Source organism: Heterocephalus glaber, unplaced genomic scaffold, assembly GCF_053883595.1.
Source record: "Heterocephalus glaber isolate CG9 unplaced genomic scaffold, H.glaber_assembly_v1.0 deba00000331, whole genome shotgun sequence".
Lineage (NCBI taxonomy): Eukaryota > Metazoa > Chordata > Mammalia > Rodentia > Bathyergidae > Heterocephalus > Heterocephalus glaber.
The window spans coordinates 18,451,868-18,472,376 of record NW_028258142.1 but is presented as its reverse complement, the minus strand read 5'-3'; the positions used below and the strand labels follow the sequence as shown (position 1 = coordinate 18,472,376).

The following is a 20,509-nucleotide window of genomic DNA, read 5'->3' as shown; positions in this document are numbered from 1 at the left end:
TGAAACCTTTAAAAAAACTTTTAGCCATTTGGAATTAAGATGTTTTTGTCACTTCTTGCCCTCTTTTTCTGAACTCTCCAACTGTTCCTATGGAAAACAGCCCTGTCTTGATGACTGGGGAGCAACCAGAGGAGCGAGGAAGACCGCCCTGTGCTACCACCCAAAAGTTGCTTCAACAGCTGATGCAGCCTTCATCACTGCCTGTCCCACATAAAGGAGCAATATACGGCTACACTGTTTAGTTCCTGAGCTACTTCTAAGAGCACTTTTGTCTTCTTCCTTGCTGTCAGACCTAAAATAATTTTTCTAATAATTTTCAGTCCTCCATTATCTCTGTTGTCAACTCAGTTGTAACTTAATGGATTTTGTTTCTGTTGGCTGAGCTGAGGGGAACTATAATCAATCCTGTGAGAAAAAAAAATTTAAATGCAAATTGCATGGAATATTATTCAGCCATAAAAAAGAATGAAATTCTGACATATGCTAAAATGTGGATGAATTTGGTAAGTAAAACAAGTCACTGAAGGACAAATATTGTGTGATTCCACTTATATGAGGCAGCTAGAAGAGTCAAATTCGGGGACAGAAAGCAGACTAGTGGTTATCCAGGATCGGGGGGGGGGGGAATGTAGAGTTATTATTTAATGGGTACAAAGTTTTAGCTTGGGATAATGAAAAAGTTCTAGATATGGGTAGTGGTGATGGCTGCACAACACTGTGAATATGCTTAACACCAATGAACTGTACACATTTAAAAATGATGTAAACAGGTCTGGGGAAGTAGCTCAATGATACAGCACTTGTCTAGCGTACATTAAGCACTACAAAAAAGTGGTTAAAATGGTAAATGTTACGTGTATTTCAACACACACACTATATACACAAACATACATACTTTTTAAAAGCACACTGGTTAGGAATGGTGGCTGAACTCTCATGAGCTGTCACAGTGTGAGCTTCACCATTTGAATTTTGTGACATCCTTCTGCATAGAAGGACTGAAATTATCTCCTAATTCCAAGTTGTGTTTAGGATCATGATAATTCAACAGAGATATCTGAAGGTGTTAATGTGCTTTTCAGTCACAAAAGTCTTTTAGTCACAAGTTATAGTACTGGTGACAAACGCATTCTTCACTCCTCAGGGAGCATCAGGAACAATTCCAAAGAGAAATGAGGCACTAAAGTATAGGACTTTCTCATTTTCACACTGGCAACCAGGGAGCCTGAGCACAGAGGCCAAATCTACTCTTCCCTTGTCCTGAGAGCAATATGTTAACTAAGAGATCACATAAAAGCTGCTAAAAGCACAAAAAATACTGATAGTGAGTTTACTGGGATTTTAAGGATTTTCAAAAATACATAAGGCAGTCTTGTACATATTACACCTTTGGGTTATAGCTAATAAATTAGACATTCTAGATTACATTGGTCCAACATTTTAAAGGCAGTCTGATCCATACAAGAGAGGAAATAGTGGGTGGCTTGTTCAGCTCCACAGAGCCGAGTTTGGAGGTTTGGGGAGCCTCATGGTGAACTCTGTCTTGTTTAATGAAAGGTTACTATTGTCCTTCTGCTTGAATAATAATTTCCTTTCCTTTTTTTGCTTCCTTATGAAACACCATGCAGCTCTACTCAAAAAATCATATGCCTGGGGAAAACGTTTAACTTTTTAAATTTATTTATGATATACTGTAAACAAACTTCTTAAAACATTATTTTTTTCCTTTTGACTTTTGAGCTGTGCATTCTACACATGACCTTGAAGTCAGTTAAATGTTCAATTTATATGTATTTAATAACAAAAAGGTATATCAAGTGATGAGAAACCAGGGCAAAAAAGGCTGAATAAGAAAGCAGAGTTTCCTATCTTGTCAGAATTTGGGGTTTAACGATTTTTCAAGAAAGGAGTTTCCTGGCCCACATTGAAACTCTCTTAGCCTTGCAAATCAACACAACTGCATCCTGTTCAGATGTTATTATGGAAACACTGTGCTAGGCCAAAGTATCCAACTTAAAATGCAAGGGATGGAAATAACCCTCCCTTGATACAGCATGGTAGCTGAAGGTGGGTTTGTTTATAAGTAGAATAAAATTTACAGCTAAATCTAAAAACAGATACATCATCATCTTGTAAACTTGAGTAACATGTCATTCCACCTCTAGATTCTGGAAAAAACACTAAGGTCATGCCTAAAAACAGAACAGCAAAGAGCTGAGGATCACACCAGAGGAAAAACCGCAGACTTTTCCCACCTTTTTATTAAAGGCATTAGGCGGGTTACAATTTGACAGTGAGATCATTGCTCTGGGTCCAGGAAAGCACTGTGGGTTTGTTATTCAGACACACTCTGACCCCGGGAAGAGCTTTGGAATCAGGTGCCCGGTCTCATGTGAAGCAGTGATTATTACTACTTATTTTTCAAAGGCTATTTATATAGACTCAGGAGTCAAAGGAGAAAAAGACAGAAAAAAGTTTCAATGAAAAGTTTTCATTTTTTCTTAACTATTAAAAGTTTTAACAATCCATGTTGTGAGACAAGTTAAGATAAAGATGACTAAGTAGTTTCTTTTTTAAAAAAAAGCAGCATGCATCAATTTGTTAATTTTAAAATGTTCCTATTTTAAATGCTTAAAAATTTGTTCAAGTTCTGAGAACGTTGATTATAACTTACCTTGCCTAAATAAACGTTCCAGCTTTTGCCTCTCTTTTTTTTTTTTTTTTTTTTTTTTGGTACCAGGGATCAGGCTCACAACCTCGTGCTTGCGAGCCAGGCAATGGAATAAACCACTGAGCTAAATCCCCGGCCCCCTGCTCTTGGTCTTACTGGGACAAGTTAGTTGAGTCTGCAGAACCCTTTTACTCATCTATGATTCTACGTCCTACCTTCAGGGGAGGAATTAAAACAATCTATTCCTACAAGTGTTAAACCAAAAGTCTGGCATTCATGGGCGTTCAATAAATGCTAGTTTCCTTCCTCCCTGACTTTTGGTGGGTGAGGCCAATGACTAATGGTATGATAAATGGAAATAGGAAAGATGAGGATTAGGGAAAACGTGCTGTAAGCCTTTTCACCAAAAATAGTGGCTATCTCTTTACTTCTATATCATGCACAACAACCCATTTTAAACTGATGTGAGGACTATAGTCTACTAATATGTTAATTTTAAGGCAGAACATTTTTCAGCTGTTGATGAAGAAAAGCCACGGAACCCCCTTGGTGTAAATTGCAATACTGTGCAAAGACTAATAAAAAAAGTTATAATCACCCCATCGGCAACCCCACATTGTGTTGCCCTGTTTGCTTTCTTTTGTAGCCCCTCTATTATTCTGTTATTTACCTGTGCACTCCTCTTACATCCCCACAATGATGGATTCAAGAGATATTAGACAGTTCCCTTTCTTTTTTTCCTTTTCTTCTTCCCTTTTTCAGTACTGGAAATTGAACCCAGAGCCTCTCGTTTACTCTACTACTGACCTAAATCCCCATTCCTTTTTACAACTTTAATTTGAGACAGGGTCTTCCCAAGTTGCCCAGGCTGGCCTTGAACTTGTGATCCTCTTGCTTCAGCTTCCCAAGGAGATGGTATTGCAGGCATGTGCTACCACACCCAGCAAGACATAGTTCTTGACCATCATGTTTTGTTAGGGGTTCAGACCCCAAGAATAGTGCTTGGCATACAGTAAACTTTCTATAAACATTTGTAAAGTGAATGAAGTTGCCCTTTCACACAGTGGTGAAACTCTACTGATGAGGACACTACCATTTTTTAAATTCAATAAACACTTGTCAAAATTTTATTGGTCACCAATTTTAAAAGTACACAAAAACTTTTAAAAGGAAACAAAAAATCTAAACAAAAGCAGTGTCGCTGCTAGTTAGTGACAATAAAAAGCAATCTAAGTTCATCTAATTCCACTTTCTCTGTTAAAAGGAGTTGGTTTACAGAATTGTCTCATGGAGTATTAGATAACTTTCCCATCATCATAGTTTTGTCCCTTTAGTAGGGGACACTGCCAAGTCCAACTGAATCATGCCCACGAGGGATCCTAAGCTCACATACAGGCATCAAACAGCAAGTAGTTAGATGTTCCTCTGCTACAAACATGCATACAAACACACTTTACAAGTAGAACCAGTGAGGTGCAGTGACACATGCCTGAAATCTGAAAATACTCAAGAGGCTGAGACAGGAGGATTGCAGGTTCAATGCCAGCCTGGGGAACTTAGTGACTTAGTGAGAACTTGTCTCAAAATTTTAAAAGGACTGGGACTGTAGTTCAGTGTGAAGGCCCTGGGTTCAATCCCTAGTACTGTAAAAAATAAATTAATTTCTAAAGTAATAAACAAAAATAAAAGTAAGGGACTGGCAATGTAGCTCAGCACTTTCTGGGTTCAATCCCCAGAAACCAAAGGAAGGAAAATAACCAGAAATTAATGACTACATTTTAATTATCCTAAAACTTTGAGACAGCAGTAGAGGATACTATTTTTCAAAATTAAATCCACTTGATTAAGCCTCTGTTAAGAAATCTAGTGCATCGCTTCTCGGCCTTTTGGCTAGGATCAAGTGAAGAAATCTAGTGCATACTCAGAGGAGCACAGCAGTATAAAGAAGGATTTCTTGCACTGCTGGTGAATGCCAACTCCTACTTCCCTTCTTGGCTCTCCCACAGCTTTGTTACAAAGTTTTCTCTTCAGGTGGGAATAAACAAATAACAAAAAATGTGGGGAGAGGATGGTACAGAAGAGTTGGAATATAAAAAATTCCTTACTTAGAGGTGTTATGAAGATCCCATGGGCCAACATATAAGGAATTCCTTTAGCTGCTTTAAAATTCCACATACCATTATTATATTTTCTTACCTACAGAAAAACTCTATAACAATTTCCTTTCATTATGCATTTCTTCAAATACACTTTTATTAACTGATTATCAATGAAAATTTATTACAATGTAAATTCTAACAAAATAAAGTTCTCAACAAGGCAACACTAATTTAAGAGAATGTAAAAGGAGGGGGAAATACATATAATAAGAACAATGATCACACTGTTTTCAAAATGGTTATGGAAAAAGGCTGTTCTATTACAAAAAAAAATTCGTGATGTCCTGAGGCATCCAGTAAATCATTGTATCTTCCTAAAATCCTCTGCATCCTAGTCCTGCTCACTTTGCAAAGCTATCAGTTCCTGGCTGTTCCTACTACTATTCCTCGAGCTCAGGCACAGTCTCTCACCTGTTTTCTAATCTCCCCCCAGTGTCACTGACTGAGCTGAGTCACAGTGACCTGTCCAGAAGGAGCCCTTCCATACTGGCGCATCACCAGCATCCTCTCTGCCCTGCCTACTGTACTCCCCACTCCAGCCAGGGTGCATTCCCTCTTCCGAACTCTCCAGCCTTTGTTCTGGAAGCTCTGTCAGCTGGCCATACTTTGCTCCTCCCCCCACTCCATTAAGCTGACCCTTGCTCATGCTTCCGATGTCAGTCTCTTTCCTCAGAAGACCTCCTTGGGCTCACAAATGCCCCCACTACTGCTGCATTTCTTCTCTCATCACTCTCAGCATCCCCCCCTGAACTCCCAGCTTCATGGTCATGGTCCCTACTCCTGGTCCATAGGCCAGACCTACCTTGCCTGAACTTCCCATTTCTCCAGGACCTGCCCTATAGCATGTGTACAATAAGAAAGTCTCATAAATGAATAACTGATCTTTTGTTCTACATGCTATAATCATATGACCAAGCACAAAAACACAATTACTCACTAAAAACTGCAGAGATGAAAGTGGGTCCTTAACAATAATAACTGGACATTCATTTTTTAATATGCTGTTATGGCAAACACATAGAGGTTTCAAGGACCAATCAAGTGTCCCCCCTCATATTAAATTTCCCCTAAATTCTCCATAATTTAAAAACACTCATTTACTCATTGGTCATGCTCTTGAAATAGTCCTTACAAAATGTATTTTCAAATTCCAATGACATGTAATTTCATCAGTTAATTTTTAATTGAGCCAAATATTAAATGCTCACATTAAGCAGACAAAGCATGTTTAGCTGCTGATTTGCAGTGACAGCTTGTGTTATTCTCACACACAGGCCAAGCATGAAATAGAAAACTAATAACCCCTTAACTGTATTCTCAAAGTATCATTTATGGGAAAGAAAACTACATTCAAAGAAAACTTGTGCAATGGCTGTCATTTTTTTCCCCTGCGCTGCAAGCTGTTACAAAGCAGGGGAGCTCATTTTCTCACGGACGTGGACAAGCTCAAGAATCCCACTGTCACTGGATGTATTCATTAAGAAGGAATCTGGCAGCAGCACAGGGGACAGATAGTTTGGAGACCAGGCCAATTATCTGGGTGTCCTTTATAATTTGAAGTTTCTGAATTCACTCAAAGATAAGCCACTTGAAGAGGGGCTGGCAGTGGGAACATAAGGCGCAGATGGCCACAGAAGAAGAGCGGGAGGGAGGGGGGATGGGAGACAGAAGAGAATTTGCTTGTGGTTTCATTCATGGGGACAAATCTGCAAGCTGACACATTCGTCTTTTTTAAAAGCCCCTGGAGAAGTATGGTCAAGCTTCATTACAAGTAAACAAATCAAACAATCTTTCTCAAACAGATGACAAATGATGAGCAACAACACTTTGAGTTTGGTTCATGCCAAGGGATAAGAATTCTCAAAAATACAAATTCCACCAGTTCTTAAAACTACAGATAGGCACTGAAGCTTGCTTGAATCAGAACAAGAACCTTGTCTAAAGCTGCCAGGCCAATAGTTTTATCTGTGACAGCCCTGGTGGTCTTCTTATTGGTCAGTGTTCTTAAAAATGAAACCTTAGGTTCTCTCAACTTCAGGAATGCTGAGCTGTACTGACTTTCAGCTTCAATGGGCTTCCTGTTTCATGGGAGATCTAGGGCATCATTTATCCTTGTGACTTCTATGCTGTTCTTTGTATATTTGAGCTACAAAATTGATCAGAGTTAAAATCCACCATGGTCCCACTGCGAGAACCTTGCACTGGCCTGGGTTTCTTCAGTGATAAGGTAATGAATAATATCAGACTTTAAGATCATCACATTTTGGGTTAGGTATGAAACCCAAGGAATTAGAGCAAGTAGCCACATAGGTGTAGACTGTATGTATAGGACCTTTAAAGAAACAGATGCAATGTGAATGTTACATATGTCTAATGTTAGCATGATGGCTAATAAATGTTGAATGTTTAATATGAAACAAAATCCAGATTTCTCTTTAGGTGTGAACGATATACCTTTTCAATTCAATGAAAAAGATGAAAACAAAACATTTTTTAAGGTCTTTTTCTTTTTTAGTTTCTATTAAATATTAATGAACCAATAGGATGGGACATTTGGGGCACACAAACTATAATAAGAGAAATGGGAGTACACTGGCTGGTGAGAGTGAGTTAGATACCCAAAGTACTTCTAACATAACCATTTTATTAATTCATTCTTTCAAATGACTACCATTGTTTGTACCTACTTACTACTAGGCTAAGTGCCAGGTTAACTTAATACGAGAAACATTTCATAAGAAAGTCCCAGTGAAGAAGGACATCTTGATTTTTTTAAAGACTCAGAGCCACAAATAGAAGATACTAATAGGACATTAGAATGACACTAATTTGATTTGTTCAGTTATTGTTTAAGATGGCAAGCTCATAGCGGGAAGCCACGCTCTGAATAGTAAAACTCAAGTGTATTGCTTTAATTCACTCCACAAAGGTCTACAGAGGACTTTTGAGCAAAGGCAAACAATAATCATAGAAGATGGTAGAATCAGCAGTAGCAGTTAGGACCACTTTTGGAAAGAAGAAAAGGGGAAATCAATATGATTTGGACAAAAAGGTGTATTATATTCCAGCCTCACTTTACCTCTTAAGCTCCAGATCCTTAAGCTCAACTGCATACTGAGCATTTCTGATAGGTCTTCCACTACCTCAGCAGCCATTACGTATAGTAGCTGCCCTCTTCCTATGGTGCCTTGCCCCCTCCCCTGTGTGACGTCATGCCAAGCTGGTTGCTCCCACCAAAAAACAAACCCTTCTTCCCAGCATGCCCCTGGTCCCACCTACAGAGTAACCTAATACTCGCTCACCTCCTACCACCTAGTGACGTCACCGGCTCCTCCACTCCCTGATCACTACCTCACTCAACCCCGCCTCAGCCCCTACGAACCCCACCCCTGTCTCTATAAAAGACTCTCCCTGCCCCGGCCATGCTGCTTTTGTCTCTCCTTTGTTCAGAGACAGCCCGGCAGGTCTATTCCCCTAGTAAAGGCTTGTTGTGGCCTGGTCTGGTCTTGGTCTTCGGCACTTTTACCTGACAATTTCCACTTGGATATTCTAATGAAAGCTCAGGTTGAAAATGTGCACAATTAAACTCATCACATTTAGTTCACCAAACAATAACTGTTCCTATCTTTCTCTCTCAAGGATAGTGTCATTTTTTAAAACCAACTGGTATATACCTAGAGTCTTCTGATTCTTTTCCTTCCTCATTCTTCAGTTCTTCTCTTCCCAGTCCTTTGGTTTACTTTCCTTCTACATCATTCCCCACATCTACTCTGTCTTTCCATTCCCAGCTCTCCTAATGAGGTTGAGACTCCTACCTCGTCTCCCCCATCCAGACTCAATCATTATCAGTCTTCCTCAAACCAGCATATCCTGCTTGGTCTCAGAATCCTTTCAACATCTACCAAGCCAAGTACAAATCTCTAACTTAGGACTAAAAGATAAATTCTCAAACCAAAGTGCACTGCAGTGTTGTTGATGCCCCAGTCAAATTAGACTCCTAATTCTCCAAACAGGACTCACACATTCCTGCTTTCTTTGACTCCCCTATTTCTGGATACCTGAAGTGCTATCTCCCCATACCTACCTATTTTTCCAAGTTTGCCTCAAAACTATTTCTTACATGAAACTCCAAGGGGGTGTCTCCTAGCTGGACTGAATCTCTCTGGCACTAAAGATTATCAAGGATTTGCATACCTTAGTGCCCTACAGATTGGCAATTCTTCAAAGGCAAGGATATTTTACACATTTTATTACTTGACTAAAACACCTAGCATAAAGCTTTACACATAATTGACCCCTTGATAAATGTGGTTTTTTTTCAATGAAAAAAATATGCACATTTTCCTAAATAACCAGATACTTCTATTATTTTCCGTGTTCATTACAACCCTGGTTACTGGGAGCCCAGGGTTAAGTTCGATGAACAACTGTTCATTTTCCTTGATTAAGACTTCCTCTGATCATTTTCTCCTTATACTGTTACTTTAATGTTTAGTAAGTAGCTCTGCCTCACTGTACTTATAATTTTGCTATAAAATACTTTAAAATCTCTTCTCCATATTTTCACTGTTAAAAAAAAAAAAAAGATGCTGGCAGGAATCCATAAAGGAAATGGTTTGGAGATAGTCCTGAAATTTTAAAACCAGAGGTGCCAAAGCTGTCATCCTTTATGGACTTGCTTTTTTTTCTGCAAAGAGATAAATCAATATGTAAAGCTGATACTGTTTTTAATTAATTTTATTCCTATCCTAATTACAAGGATATCTATCACATAGTCAATGACTTAAGAAAGTTCAGTATTTGTCCCACCTTCTCTTAGAAAACTCGAATGCAACACAGAGGAATAGTTGGCTGCAATTCAATTTAAAGTTAATACACAGCTATGCACAGATAAAACATTCATCGTGTTGTAAAGCAGAAATCTTAGTTATCAGCTAAGATGAGCTGGAAAGTCAAGAAGAGACAACCTGCTACACTGATGCCTTGTTTGGGGCTCACGCATTAAACTTTGTAAACTCTCCATTACTCTTTTGAGGTTTAACTGTCTTTTTGAGAAGTGCAGTAATTGGAACCGTCACAAGAAAAGATATATGGGTCTCAGTGGAAAAAAATCTCCCTTGAAAAATTAAAGCTTTGCTTGACACAGTGGGTTCTCGGGTTGTTTTCAGGAGACATAATAAAGAACAGAGTGGAGTCGGTCATAAGCTTCTGACTCATTATGTTGAAGTCCCAGAGAGCTGATTATTAACTAAAAAGGGAATATGGCTCTATTCTTGAAATTTGGAAGGCAAAAACTAGCAGCAATGGAAACGCAAATTTTCCCAATAAAAAAGCTTCCCACTGAAGCATACGTTCTATATACAATATGGGAGAAAAGGTGTGTTCCATGGTTAACCTCTTCTTGGAAAGCGCTCCATCACCAGGGAAGTTACTGAGAAGCCAAACCCAGTGCCACTCCAGCAAGTCAGGGAGTATCCCTTTTTAACACATCTATAAGAGGGTGTTTGGGGGAAGTAGTCCTTACCTTAAGTTAGTTTAGTTAGTCAAAATGTAACTAAAGCTCAAGTTATACCCCACTATCATGCACCACAGGGATCAGAGCGAGTAAAAATTTTCTAGCAGATACTCTTTTCTCCACTCAGAGTTGGAATTTACAATCTCTGGAGGGAAAAGTTAGTACTTACTGACAGAATTTTTACTTTCCTAGCTGCTATTGGCAAGATTACAGTGGGGTACGCTGATGCCTTCCCCAGGTGACTCCTACCCTTTGTGGTTTGCACGGTAATAAGGAGTTACACTTGGCATGTCTGTGACGAGGCAGGTAGGGATGGCCTTGGGGTTGAGTTCCTAAGAGAAAACCCAATGGAGAAACACAAATAATTATTCAATCCTGATTCTTACTGAAGACAGGTGGGTTAAGGGCACATAGAAACACCATTAGCACTATGGAACTGGGCACTTTTCAGAACAATCACCTACAGAAATGTTTGCAAAAAGGAAAATAGAATTGTTGTAATTTTAAAAGGTTTACTATCTCCATTTAAAGAAAGAGGACCACAAGCACTATAAGTTAGAAGGCCAACACCTGTGCCTTAGGAACATGGTCTACAATAGACTATGAATTTCTGCAAATTAATTGTAAAAAATGTTTTAGATGAGCAGCAACTGCTAGTAGAACAGTACTAGAACCTAAATCAAAACAAAATAGAGGATTTTTTTTCTCCAAAGAAAGAAGCTTTATTCTGGTTCAAAACCTATTTGTATTTGTCTGCATATAAGAACAAATTAATTAAGAAAGTTCTTCAAATTATCCTATTTAGGAGGCCCTGGGGTACATGTCTGTAATCCCTGCGCTCTGGGAGGCTGAGGCAGGAAGACTGCAAATTCAAACTCAGCCTAGGCAACTTAGCAAGACCTTGTCTCAAAATTTTAAAATGGGGGGGGGGGGTGTTGTAACTCAGTGCCAGGTCCTGGGTTCAATCTCTGGTACAGCAATAAATAAATAAATAAATAAATCAGAACCTGGATTATCTTTTACTTAAAAAGTATTCATGAAATTCTTTAAAAACTAGACTGCTGTTTACTAAGTTGTCTTAATGTGCATACAGTCCTTAGCGGGTTACTATTTAAAAAGGGAACTCCCCCCACTGCCTTTCAGTTCTGTTAAGACTATGTCTACATTATACAGTATTTTTAAAATTATACACATTTTGCCCCTCATTTAAATTAGGCTTTAATGCACACATGAACAGCCATATGGTTGGAAATAACTTTTTTAGACAGAAATTGAAATGCATGCAAAATAACATGTACTTAGTTATTTTCTCTTTCCATCTAATTGGAATAATGGTTGTAGGAATGTGTGATAACAATGAATTTTTTATCAAGACACCTACTAGCCTGTGAATTCTTCTAGGGCAGTGGCAAGCTTTGTTTCTCATGCCCCCAATTTAACCCAGAGGCCAACACACATGAGACTTGCCATAGTATCTGTGGGCTGTCTTAGTCCTTGAATGATTTTCATCATTAATACTGCTTAGATATCAAATGCTCATGTTTGACTCAAACCAAGCAGAGGGGAACAGAAACTTCATAGGAAGCGAATTCACCAAGTGGTCTCTCTATATGTAGTTAGGGGATAGGTGACCAGATTGAAAGGTTATGGCCATACCTGAATAAGGTGATATTAGATTACCTTAAAAAGGTTTAGCAGAACCTTTGAACCTCAGATACAATACATCTCTGAGGGAAAACTTTCTGCTTTTACACTACAAAGACGGTGTTGTTTTCTAGCACAAATGCACTCCTGCTTTGCTAAACTACTGCTAAGACACAATGAATGACCTTAAAAACAGGTGGGGAGGAGTGCTGCGTGGGAGACAGTCCTATTAACACACAAAGCCTCTCCATGCTCTTTCAAGAGTCGTTTATCTCCCCCCACCACCACCACCCCTAGCAGAACTGGACTGGAAACAGACAGAAAAAAAACCCAAAAACAATAAGAATTGGCCTTAAAGAAAAAAAAAAAGAATTGGCCTGACTGCTTTGCTTTTTCTCTCTCCTCTCTCTCTCTCTCTCTCTCTCTCTCTCTCTCTCTCTCTCTCTCTCTCAATTCTGTGGCTATTCCCTGGTATGGCATGTGTGTCTTAATGACATTTAAGTAATCTAACATGTACCAGCAGTTCAATCAAGGATTGCTAAAAAGAGCAGTCCACTCTCACTAGAAAGCACAACTAAAAGTAACAGGATGCACACCCCAAAAAATGTTTTCAACTGACATTAAATAGCAACAAAAGCCCTAAAAGGAAACTGAGTGAACCGAAAAGTTTTATGAAGGTCCAGAAATATAATCACTGAACAGCACATGACTGAAAAAATCTAGGAGCAATAATGTATTTTTTTCTACAAAATAAATTTTTGAAAAGGGTCATGTGATTCTTAGCAGGCAGAAAGACACTTTCCCAAGAAAAGTTCATCATTAAATGTATTATTTAAGACTGGATCATCATTTTGCTATTTTTAATCCTATCATTTTGCTGCCAAAATTGCCCATAAGCAGCTGATACCCAAATCACTAGAAAAATGATGCTCTTTCATGTAATTTGTACACGGGCATGAGAACGGTGCTCCTTTCCAGTTAATCAAATGTTTTGCTGGACACAGACTGCATCCAGAAAAGAGAAACTGCTTTCTTACTAACTAATAAAAAGGAAGCTGACCTCTACTGGGGGTGGGGAACTAAGTTCCTCTCTTCCCAAAACTACCAACACCAAAAAGAAAAAGAAAGAAAGAAAGAGAGAGAGAGAATGAATCAAACCACCAACTATCGCATCAACAGAGTAAAGCCCATTTCCTCCAGTCTTGTTTGAAGCGTCTTGTTCCTCTACTAGGCTGTATCTCATGCCTTCCTAAGACATTAGACTGAATGTCATCACAGTTCTCTGTTTGGAGGGTGCTACCAATTTTCATTCACCATCAACTTGCCTATCTCTCAGCCCTTTCCTTAAAAGAGTTCCTTTGTCTAAGAGCAACTACAGGGTCACTAGACTCATTTACAGAATTTAAATGTGGTAGGAGAGGATAAAGTAATGACTAATAGAATCATTAAAATGCTAATCTTTTACCTTCAATTAAAGTAGGAAAGCTATCTTATTTTAATGGGACAAGTGATGCCAATACCAACTGTATAAGTACCAAGAAAAACATTCTTGAGAAGGCTGGATTTATGGTATCTCTGTATCTCCTTCATTCCAATCTCTTTCTTCCTGGAGGATAGATCACTCTAGTGGACATCTGGAAAACACTGAGTTTTCCAGGTAACACTCTGGAGCCTACTGGAATGGGGCACTGCTGAATCCATCTCAGGATAGGATTTTTCTTAAAAGATGCCCCAAGAATCAAGTATGGTAGCCACCACCTCTGACTTTAATATGCACACAAACCACAGAGTCTGACTCAGTAGCAATTATGCAGTTCTAAGAACTTCCCTGGTAATATCCATGCTGCCAGTCTGGGAGCTACACATTAGCTGCAAGATCTTAGACATTTTCTGGAACTGTTGTTCTCTCACTACTACCTCTTTCTTGTCTTTTTCTCAGTGCCACACAGTGCCTTATTCAGATTTAGGAAAAAAGTCACACACCCTTCTACACCCAATTACTACTTTAGCATTTAATTTGTAGGCTTCGGGGACCATCTTTCAGAGGCTGATCATTCCAAGGACTGCTTTCTCCTCATTTTCAAATATGGAATGCAAACAGTTTTCCTCAGGCTCAGAAGGTTCTGACTTTGCAGCAGAAAAGAAGAAATGACTTGAAGTCTAAAGCCTCAAGTATTCAATACTGTGTTCCACAGATGAGCTGATCCACTGAGCCCTGGGAATAGTACAGATCATGCATGGTCTTATGTCAGGAAAATATGCTATCTCCTCTGAAACTTTCCCATTATTATTAAAACTACATTTTAAGATGCAATTTCTTATTAGACATACAACCTTGATTGGTACAAATATGGAGGAAAATCTCTCTGTGTGCCAAAAGCCTAAAATAAAAATTTAGATGAATAATGCACATTTGAAATGATAAGCAAATCATTTATAACTCTTGAAATACAGAACTAGCACTTTTGTCCTAAAGTGTCCACACAGGATTGCATTTCCTGATAAATACTTTTAGCCAAATTCCTTTGTTTTCCTATATAATTCACCATCTGTGTGTTGTCCTGAAAACTATTACACATTTTCACCATCAGCCATTTGTGGTTCTATATGATTTATTTTTACCATAAGGGGTTTTGCAAAAAAATTTTATCATGTTCTACAATATGTCATTGTGGTTTGGCATCATAAAATGTAGCCTGTACATTTGTCAACCTCAGATACCTGTTGACCACAAAGATAGGCTCTACAACGAAAGCCTTATTATGAAAGGAGGAAAAAGTGATCATTTAAAAAGAAAGCTCATTTATAAGAGCGGTTAACATACTCCAACTCAACAACAAAGGACAAGGTCGTATCTAAATTTCTATCACAAATATATGACCCTATTTCCCACTTTTATATTAACCTACTTGATAGACAACACTTATTGCCTTGGATTTTTTTTCAACTTCAAAGAGGTGTTTAATTTTAAAAAATGAAATAGTAAAACTATTAAATTAGTTTTATTTTGGTTTTAAAATGATCCTCTGACGTCTGGAAGTCCCCACCTCTTTGGATACAGTGATTAAAAGTCAAATCACTTACTTATAACTAAATATTCAACAAAAACGTTATTTTCATCCTTTAGCAAATTTTCCCCAAATTACTAAACATCCAATAATGTGAGAGTCTCAGCACACAACTCACAAATTTAAATTTTAGAGCTTTAAGTTGGGATATTTTAGTAAATTTTACTTTTGAACATTAAACAGTGGATCAATATTCTGTCAACTTTGGTCAAAGAAGATCAGATGTTCACATCAATTATCCTATTTTTTTTTTGGCCTTTTCTCTTTTGAGTCCTGAATAGTAGCACATTTTGTAAACTGTGGTAAAAATATATAATGTGCTTCTTGACACTTAATCTATGTGCAGCCATTTCAGATTTTTTTCCTCCTGGTAAGTCCTATAAAATAAATTAGTCATTCTCCACAGACATTATAAAAGGAGGCATTGAATTTGCATCCATTTTCAAATATAACTCTCAGACTAAAACAAAAAGTCTAAAAGAAAAAAATACTTCAGATGAGAATTATTACTCTTCCATAATCATTTTAAATATAAAGTACAGATCTTAAGTATGAACGTTGAGTCTCAGGATCGGCTCCCCAACCCCAAAGAATCATGGAAAAGATGAACTGTACAGTAAAATGATGGACTCTATGTAGCACAGCACCAGAAAAAGAAATCATCTTGCAGATGCTCTTCAAAGCTACAGGTATCAGCCATTTCAACTGAAGTCAAGGCATCTCTCAACCCACAGCTAAGAATTACACCTTACATTCTCCTAGATGCAAGTGGTTTTCAGCAGAGACCACAATATTATATGGATTCTAGGTGGTGAGAAGTAGTAGATGCCAGTAAACTTTAAATCATACATGCATTGGAGAACACAAAGTAGGTAGCAGATGCAAAATCTGTGACAAGTGAGATAAAGCATCCATAGCCCAGTGTTCTTCAGAACACATACACTATTATATCCACTGTAGTCAGGAGTCCACGAACTTCAATGACAGCCAACTTACCTCTTCACAAGTACAGCTTAAGTTTTCCAGGGGACAGGAACTACATTAGTGTTCTTCTTTGGCAAAATTTTACCACGTGAATCAGAAGAGGTCCTCTGGTGGAGTCTGCTCATCTAATTGATGGTTCTCAAACTTTACTAAAGAATCCACCAGGGGAGCTTAAGATGCACCCTGCCCAGATCCAACCCTGGGGATCTGGTTCATAAGTAGTCCCTGAAATCTCCAGTTTTAACAAGCTACCCAGGGCCAGGTATCCCTGATGCTGGGAACCCTGAATGCTCAGTTTGAGAAACACTGAAGGGATACCGCTTATCAAAAGTTCTTACTGGATCAAAAATGATAGGTCATTAAGTTCAATGGCTGGCTGGCAGCAAATTAAACACTTTTGGCGGCAAAGAGGGAAGAAAGCTACAAACCCGGTTTTATTTCCCTGGCTCAGCAGCCTCCACTTGACCCAAGGGTCCATCCACACTCCTGCCTGGCATCTCAGACCTGAGGACTCAAGCCCAGAAGACGCATTCAACCAAACATGCACCTACCCAGCCTCCGTTATCCTGGATCCAGGTGTGCAGGTGCCGGTTCAGGTACTCAGTCATCCAGAGGGCAATGTTGTCCACCAGGGGCGACATCTCCCGGTTGACGCTCTCCACACACATGACCCCACCGAACTCAAAGAAGGCCACAATCCTCCCCCAGTTCACCCCATCCCTGAAGAGCTCCTCCACCACCGTGGCAAAGCGTCCCCTCGCGGTGAAAGGCGTCAGGTGCAGCTGGCTGGACATCTCGGCGAAGTCGCGGCGGTAGCGACGGGAGAAGTCATCGCCGGCCTGGCGGAGGGTCAGGTGGACCACAGGTGGCACCGGACTGAGCACAGGCCCCGCGGCAGCGGCGAGGCCGGCCAGGGGCGGCGGCGGCGAGGTCCTGGCGGCCAGGTCCCGGGGCGCAGCGGGCGGGGAATTTCGACCCGGCTGGGAGGAGAAGATGCCCGGCGTGGGGGCGGCCCCAGGGGGCGCGGCGCTGCCGTCTCCGGCATCCCACTCGTAGCCCCTCTGGGACAGCTTATAGTGGATGTACTTCATCACTATCTCCCGGTTATCATACCCTGTTCTCCCAGCGTGCGCCATCCTTCCCCGTAGAAAAGCAGTCGGGTACCAACAGCACCTCTCGCCCCCGCTCCCACCCCACAGGCCCGAGAGAAAAATAGTTACAATCCAGCTATTTTATTGGATGTGCTTTGCATTCTTGGATGGGGGGGTGGTGGGGGTGGTGTTTTCAGTCACGCGGAACACTTGATTCTGGTGTTTCCCCCTTCGAATGAGATGTAGGAAATTTTTATTCAAACTCCTTTCGGATCTTTATTTTATGAGGCACATTATTATAAAGTATTGTTAATATCAGTCTACTTTCTCCGTGATGCTGAAAGGTTAAGGAAAAAATAAAACCTAGTAAGTCGAAATCAGGTGCATTTTCCTCAATGCACTGGGTGAAAGCCGGGCATACACACTACAAGTTACACCTTTGAAAAGAATGTATTAAACTGCCTGGAAATTAAATTTACTTGGAGGCTCTTAAAGTCAAAAATCTCAAATGTGTCCACTGAAAGTTACAGTAAACCAATTTCCTGTGCAAAGAACTTACTTGTATTTTTTAAGAACAGCATGATCCTCTGTCAAGTTTCCTTTTTTGTACAACCAAAACAAATGCATAAGGCAACGATCCCATCAATCTTCAGAACTCTCCGTTTGTAGCTGCTCTGAAACTTCCAAATGAATCAGGGGGGAGGGGTCGGTTGCAAAAATTAGGATTTTCAGATTGATTCCCAGACTTCTGCTTCACAGAAATGTCAATCCGTAGGAATCCCAACCGGAGGTCTCAAGAGCACGAGAAAACAAGGCAGCGGCGGCGGCAGATGAATTACAATGTTCAGTCCAGCATTTGCAGAAGTCTTGTGATTTTCCCTCTCGGCAATTTACACACGCACAGACACGCGCGGGCACAGACATGGATCTCTATCCACGGGACTGCTTCACGCCTCCACGGAGAGACACAAGGGAGGGGGACGATGGAAGAGCCGGGGACTGGGTCACGAATCCTCTTCTGATTAAACTCCGAACGGCAAATGCATTTTCCGAAAAGCTGCTTGATAAATGAAGGCAGGACGCGCCCGGCCCGCCGCCGGTGCCGAGCGCTAGAAGCCCGCGCGCTGTGTGTGGTGCGGTGGGGAGAAGGAGGTGGTGGGGGAGGGCTTTATTTTTTCCCTCTTTTCCTAAAAAGGATGACTGCTACGAAGTTCTCCCCCCCCCAGGACCCCTCTTCCGCTGCACCCCACCAGCGCACCCCGCCTCCGGGCTGCGCACCCTTTCTCCTCCTGCTCCTGCGCGGCGGCGCTGGCGACGGCCGCCTCTTCGAGCTCCCGCCGAGCAGCCCGCTCCGGGGGTGACGGCTGCCGGCGGGGAGGGCCCGGCCCCCGGGCACCTTGGCTGGCAGCGGCGACGTCGGCGGTGGCTCGGCGGGGACACCGGGAGCGGGCGCGCGGGCGGGCGGCGGGCGCGCGGGCGGGCAGCGGGGGCGGGGAGGAAGGGGGCGGGGGCGGGAGCGGGGCGGGGGGGGGGCCTGGCCTCTTACTTCATTCTCCTCACAACCGCCTGGTTTCCTGTACGTACGTCACAACTGTTCATTCAAAAAAAAGAAGAAAGAAAGAGCCCTCCTCTGAGCCGCCCGCCTCCGCCCGCTCTGTTTCCCGGGTTAAAGGCGCCGCAGCTGGCCTGGGAGCAGCCCGCCCGGCAGGGGACGCATGGCGCTTGAGGCCGCCGCTGGGGAGGGCGCGCCCGGGGCGCCCACCCGCCGGCTCCGCTCAGCCCGCAGGGCCCGGCCGGTGGGTGGCGCGGACGGCGCAGGCCTCCCGCGCGGCCGCGGCGCGGTGGGTGTGCGAAGGGCCTCCTCGGGCCTGCGGCGGGCCTGGCGCGCGCTCGGGGGTCGCCGGGCCCGCGGGGGCGAGCTGAAAACAAGGATGGAACAGGCATCGGGACCTTTCTGTGTGTGTGTGTGCACAGATGTTACACACACATACGTTACACACACAGACGTTACACAAATCCCCATATGTTGCCGGCGCTCCCTCGCCCGGAGAGAAGCGAGGCCGGTGTGGACCTCTGAGCCGGTGAGACTTCAGCGCTGCCCTCCTGGGAAGAGGCGACGTTGCACATTCATTAAGCAATGTCCAGGGAGAAAGTCCTAAGCGTCGTGGTCGTGTTTACTTCCAAGTTGATTCCTAGGTGTCCACGCGGAACACGCGCGTACACCCCGGCTTGTTTCAACCTGAACTCCCATGGTGGTGACCGAGGCCAGACCTGACCAGTGGGCCGGGGGATGAGGGGCTCAGCGAGGACTATCAAAGGCTCTGCAGTGGTTCAGTAAATTCAGTAAATGCTTGTTCTCTGCCCTAACACTAGGTGGACCTAGGCTGGGCTCAGTGCGGCATGGCAGCTTTCAAGGCCACAATCCTAACACTATGGTGGGCGGGTTTTTTAATGTCTCCACCTTTGCCTAGCAGCCAGTAAGTATGATATGCATATGCACACATACGCATAGATCTCTGTAAGCACCGACACATTTTTTAATTCACCAGCATGAATAGCCCTAAGAAAAAGGGACAAGAAGACAAACAAGTTGCACGTGTTTAAACTATTTTTATCTTTGTCTTTGACAAAGCATCACGAAAAACTTTACTGAAAGCACAGCAATTTAATAGGCTCAAGTACAAATACATAGGGACACTGGATTACTGTGGTCATAGAAACATGACAAATAACTACTACGATGGGTACAATTATGTTCTAACACCACGTTTACTTTTGTCTTATTCCCAGGTCTAAAAATAAAAGCACTTATTTTTAAAGAAAAAATCCCACATTTTTATTTCATGTTATATTCTCCATTCTGTATCAGTCATGCCAGCATCTCTCACATAAGAAAGTATGGTACCTTGGTACAAATCTCTTATTCAGGCAAGGCTGAGTGAAGAGAAAGGCTCCTAGATGCCCTTTTGGTGCTGCGATGGTCCTTTATCCAGGGGCAGTGAGGGGGGGGGGCTCTCCTGGAAATACAGTAGGTATGGGTTGAAATACAGTAGGTATGGTAGGTATACTTGTTCTCATAGAAATCATAGGAATTGTATTATACATTGAGCTGTGATATACGTTCCTGTAAAACTAGTGTAAGCTGTACTAATTCCGTAACATTATCCTTTGTCTTAAAACCCTAAAATTACTTAGGAGGAATTGAAAGCCTTCACACTTTCAATACCCAGCATGTGGGTGAGGAAATGAGAGGACAGAGCAGGAAAAGCAGTTGTACTTCTGCAAAGCGGACAGTTAGAAGGAAGTGGGTCTCCTATTCCCAGAGAAAGAAAAGCTTCCTGACTTCTCCTTTGCTCCTGTAGAGTCCTCCTTACGGT

General features: G+C 41.6%; 1 protein-coding gene across 1 annotated transcript in view; it reads right to left on the bottom strand.

Moving 5' to 3' along the window:
• The window catches only part of Bcl2 (BCL2 apoptosis regulator), a 178,503-nt gene extending 159,923 nt beyond the window's left edge, over positions 1-18,580 (bottom strand). The window contains exon 1 of the mRNA XM_004858446.3: positions 16,593-18,580. Coding sequence (XP_004858503.1) covers positions 16,593-17,177 — 585 coding nt within the window. The 5' untranslated portion in view covers positions 17,178-18,580. The remainder of the gene's footprint in view (positions 1-16,592) is intronic.
• Between the last annotated feature and the right edge of the window lie 1,929 nt (positions 18,581-20,509).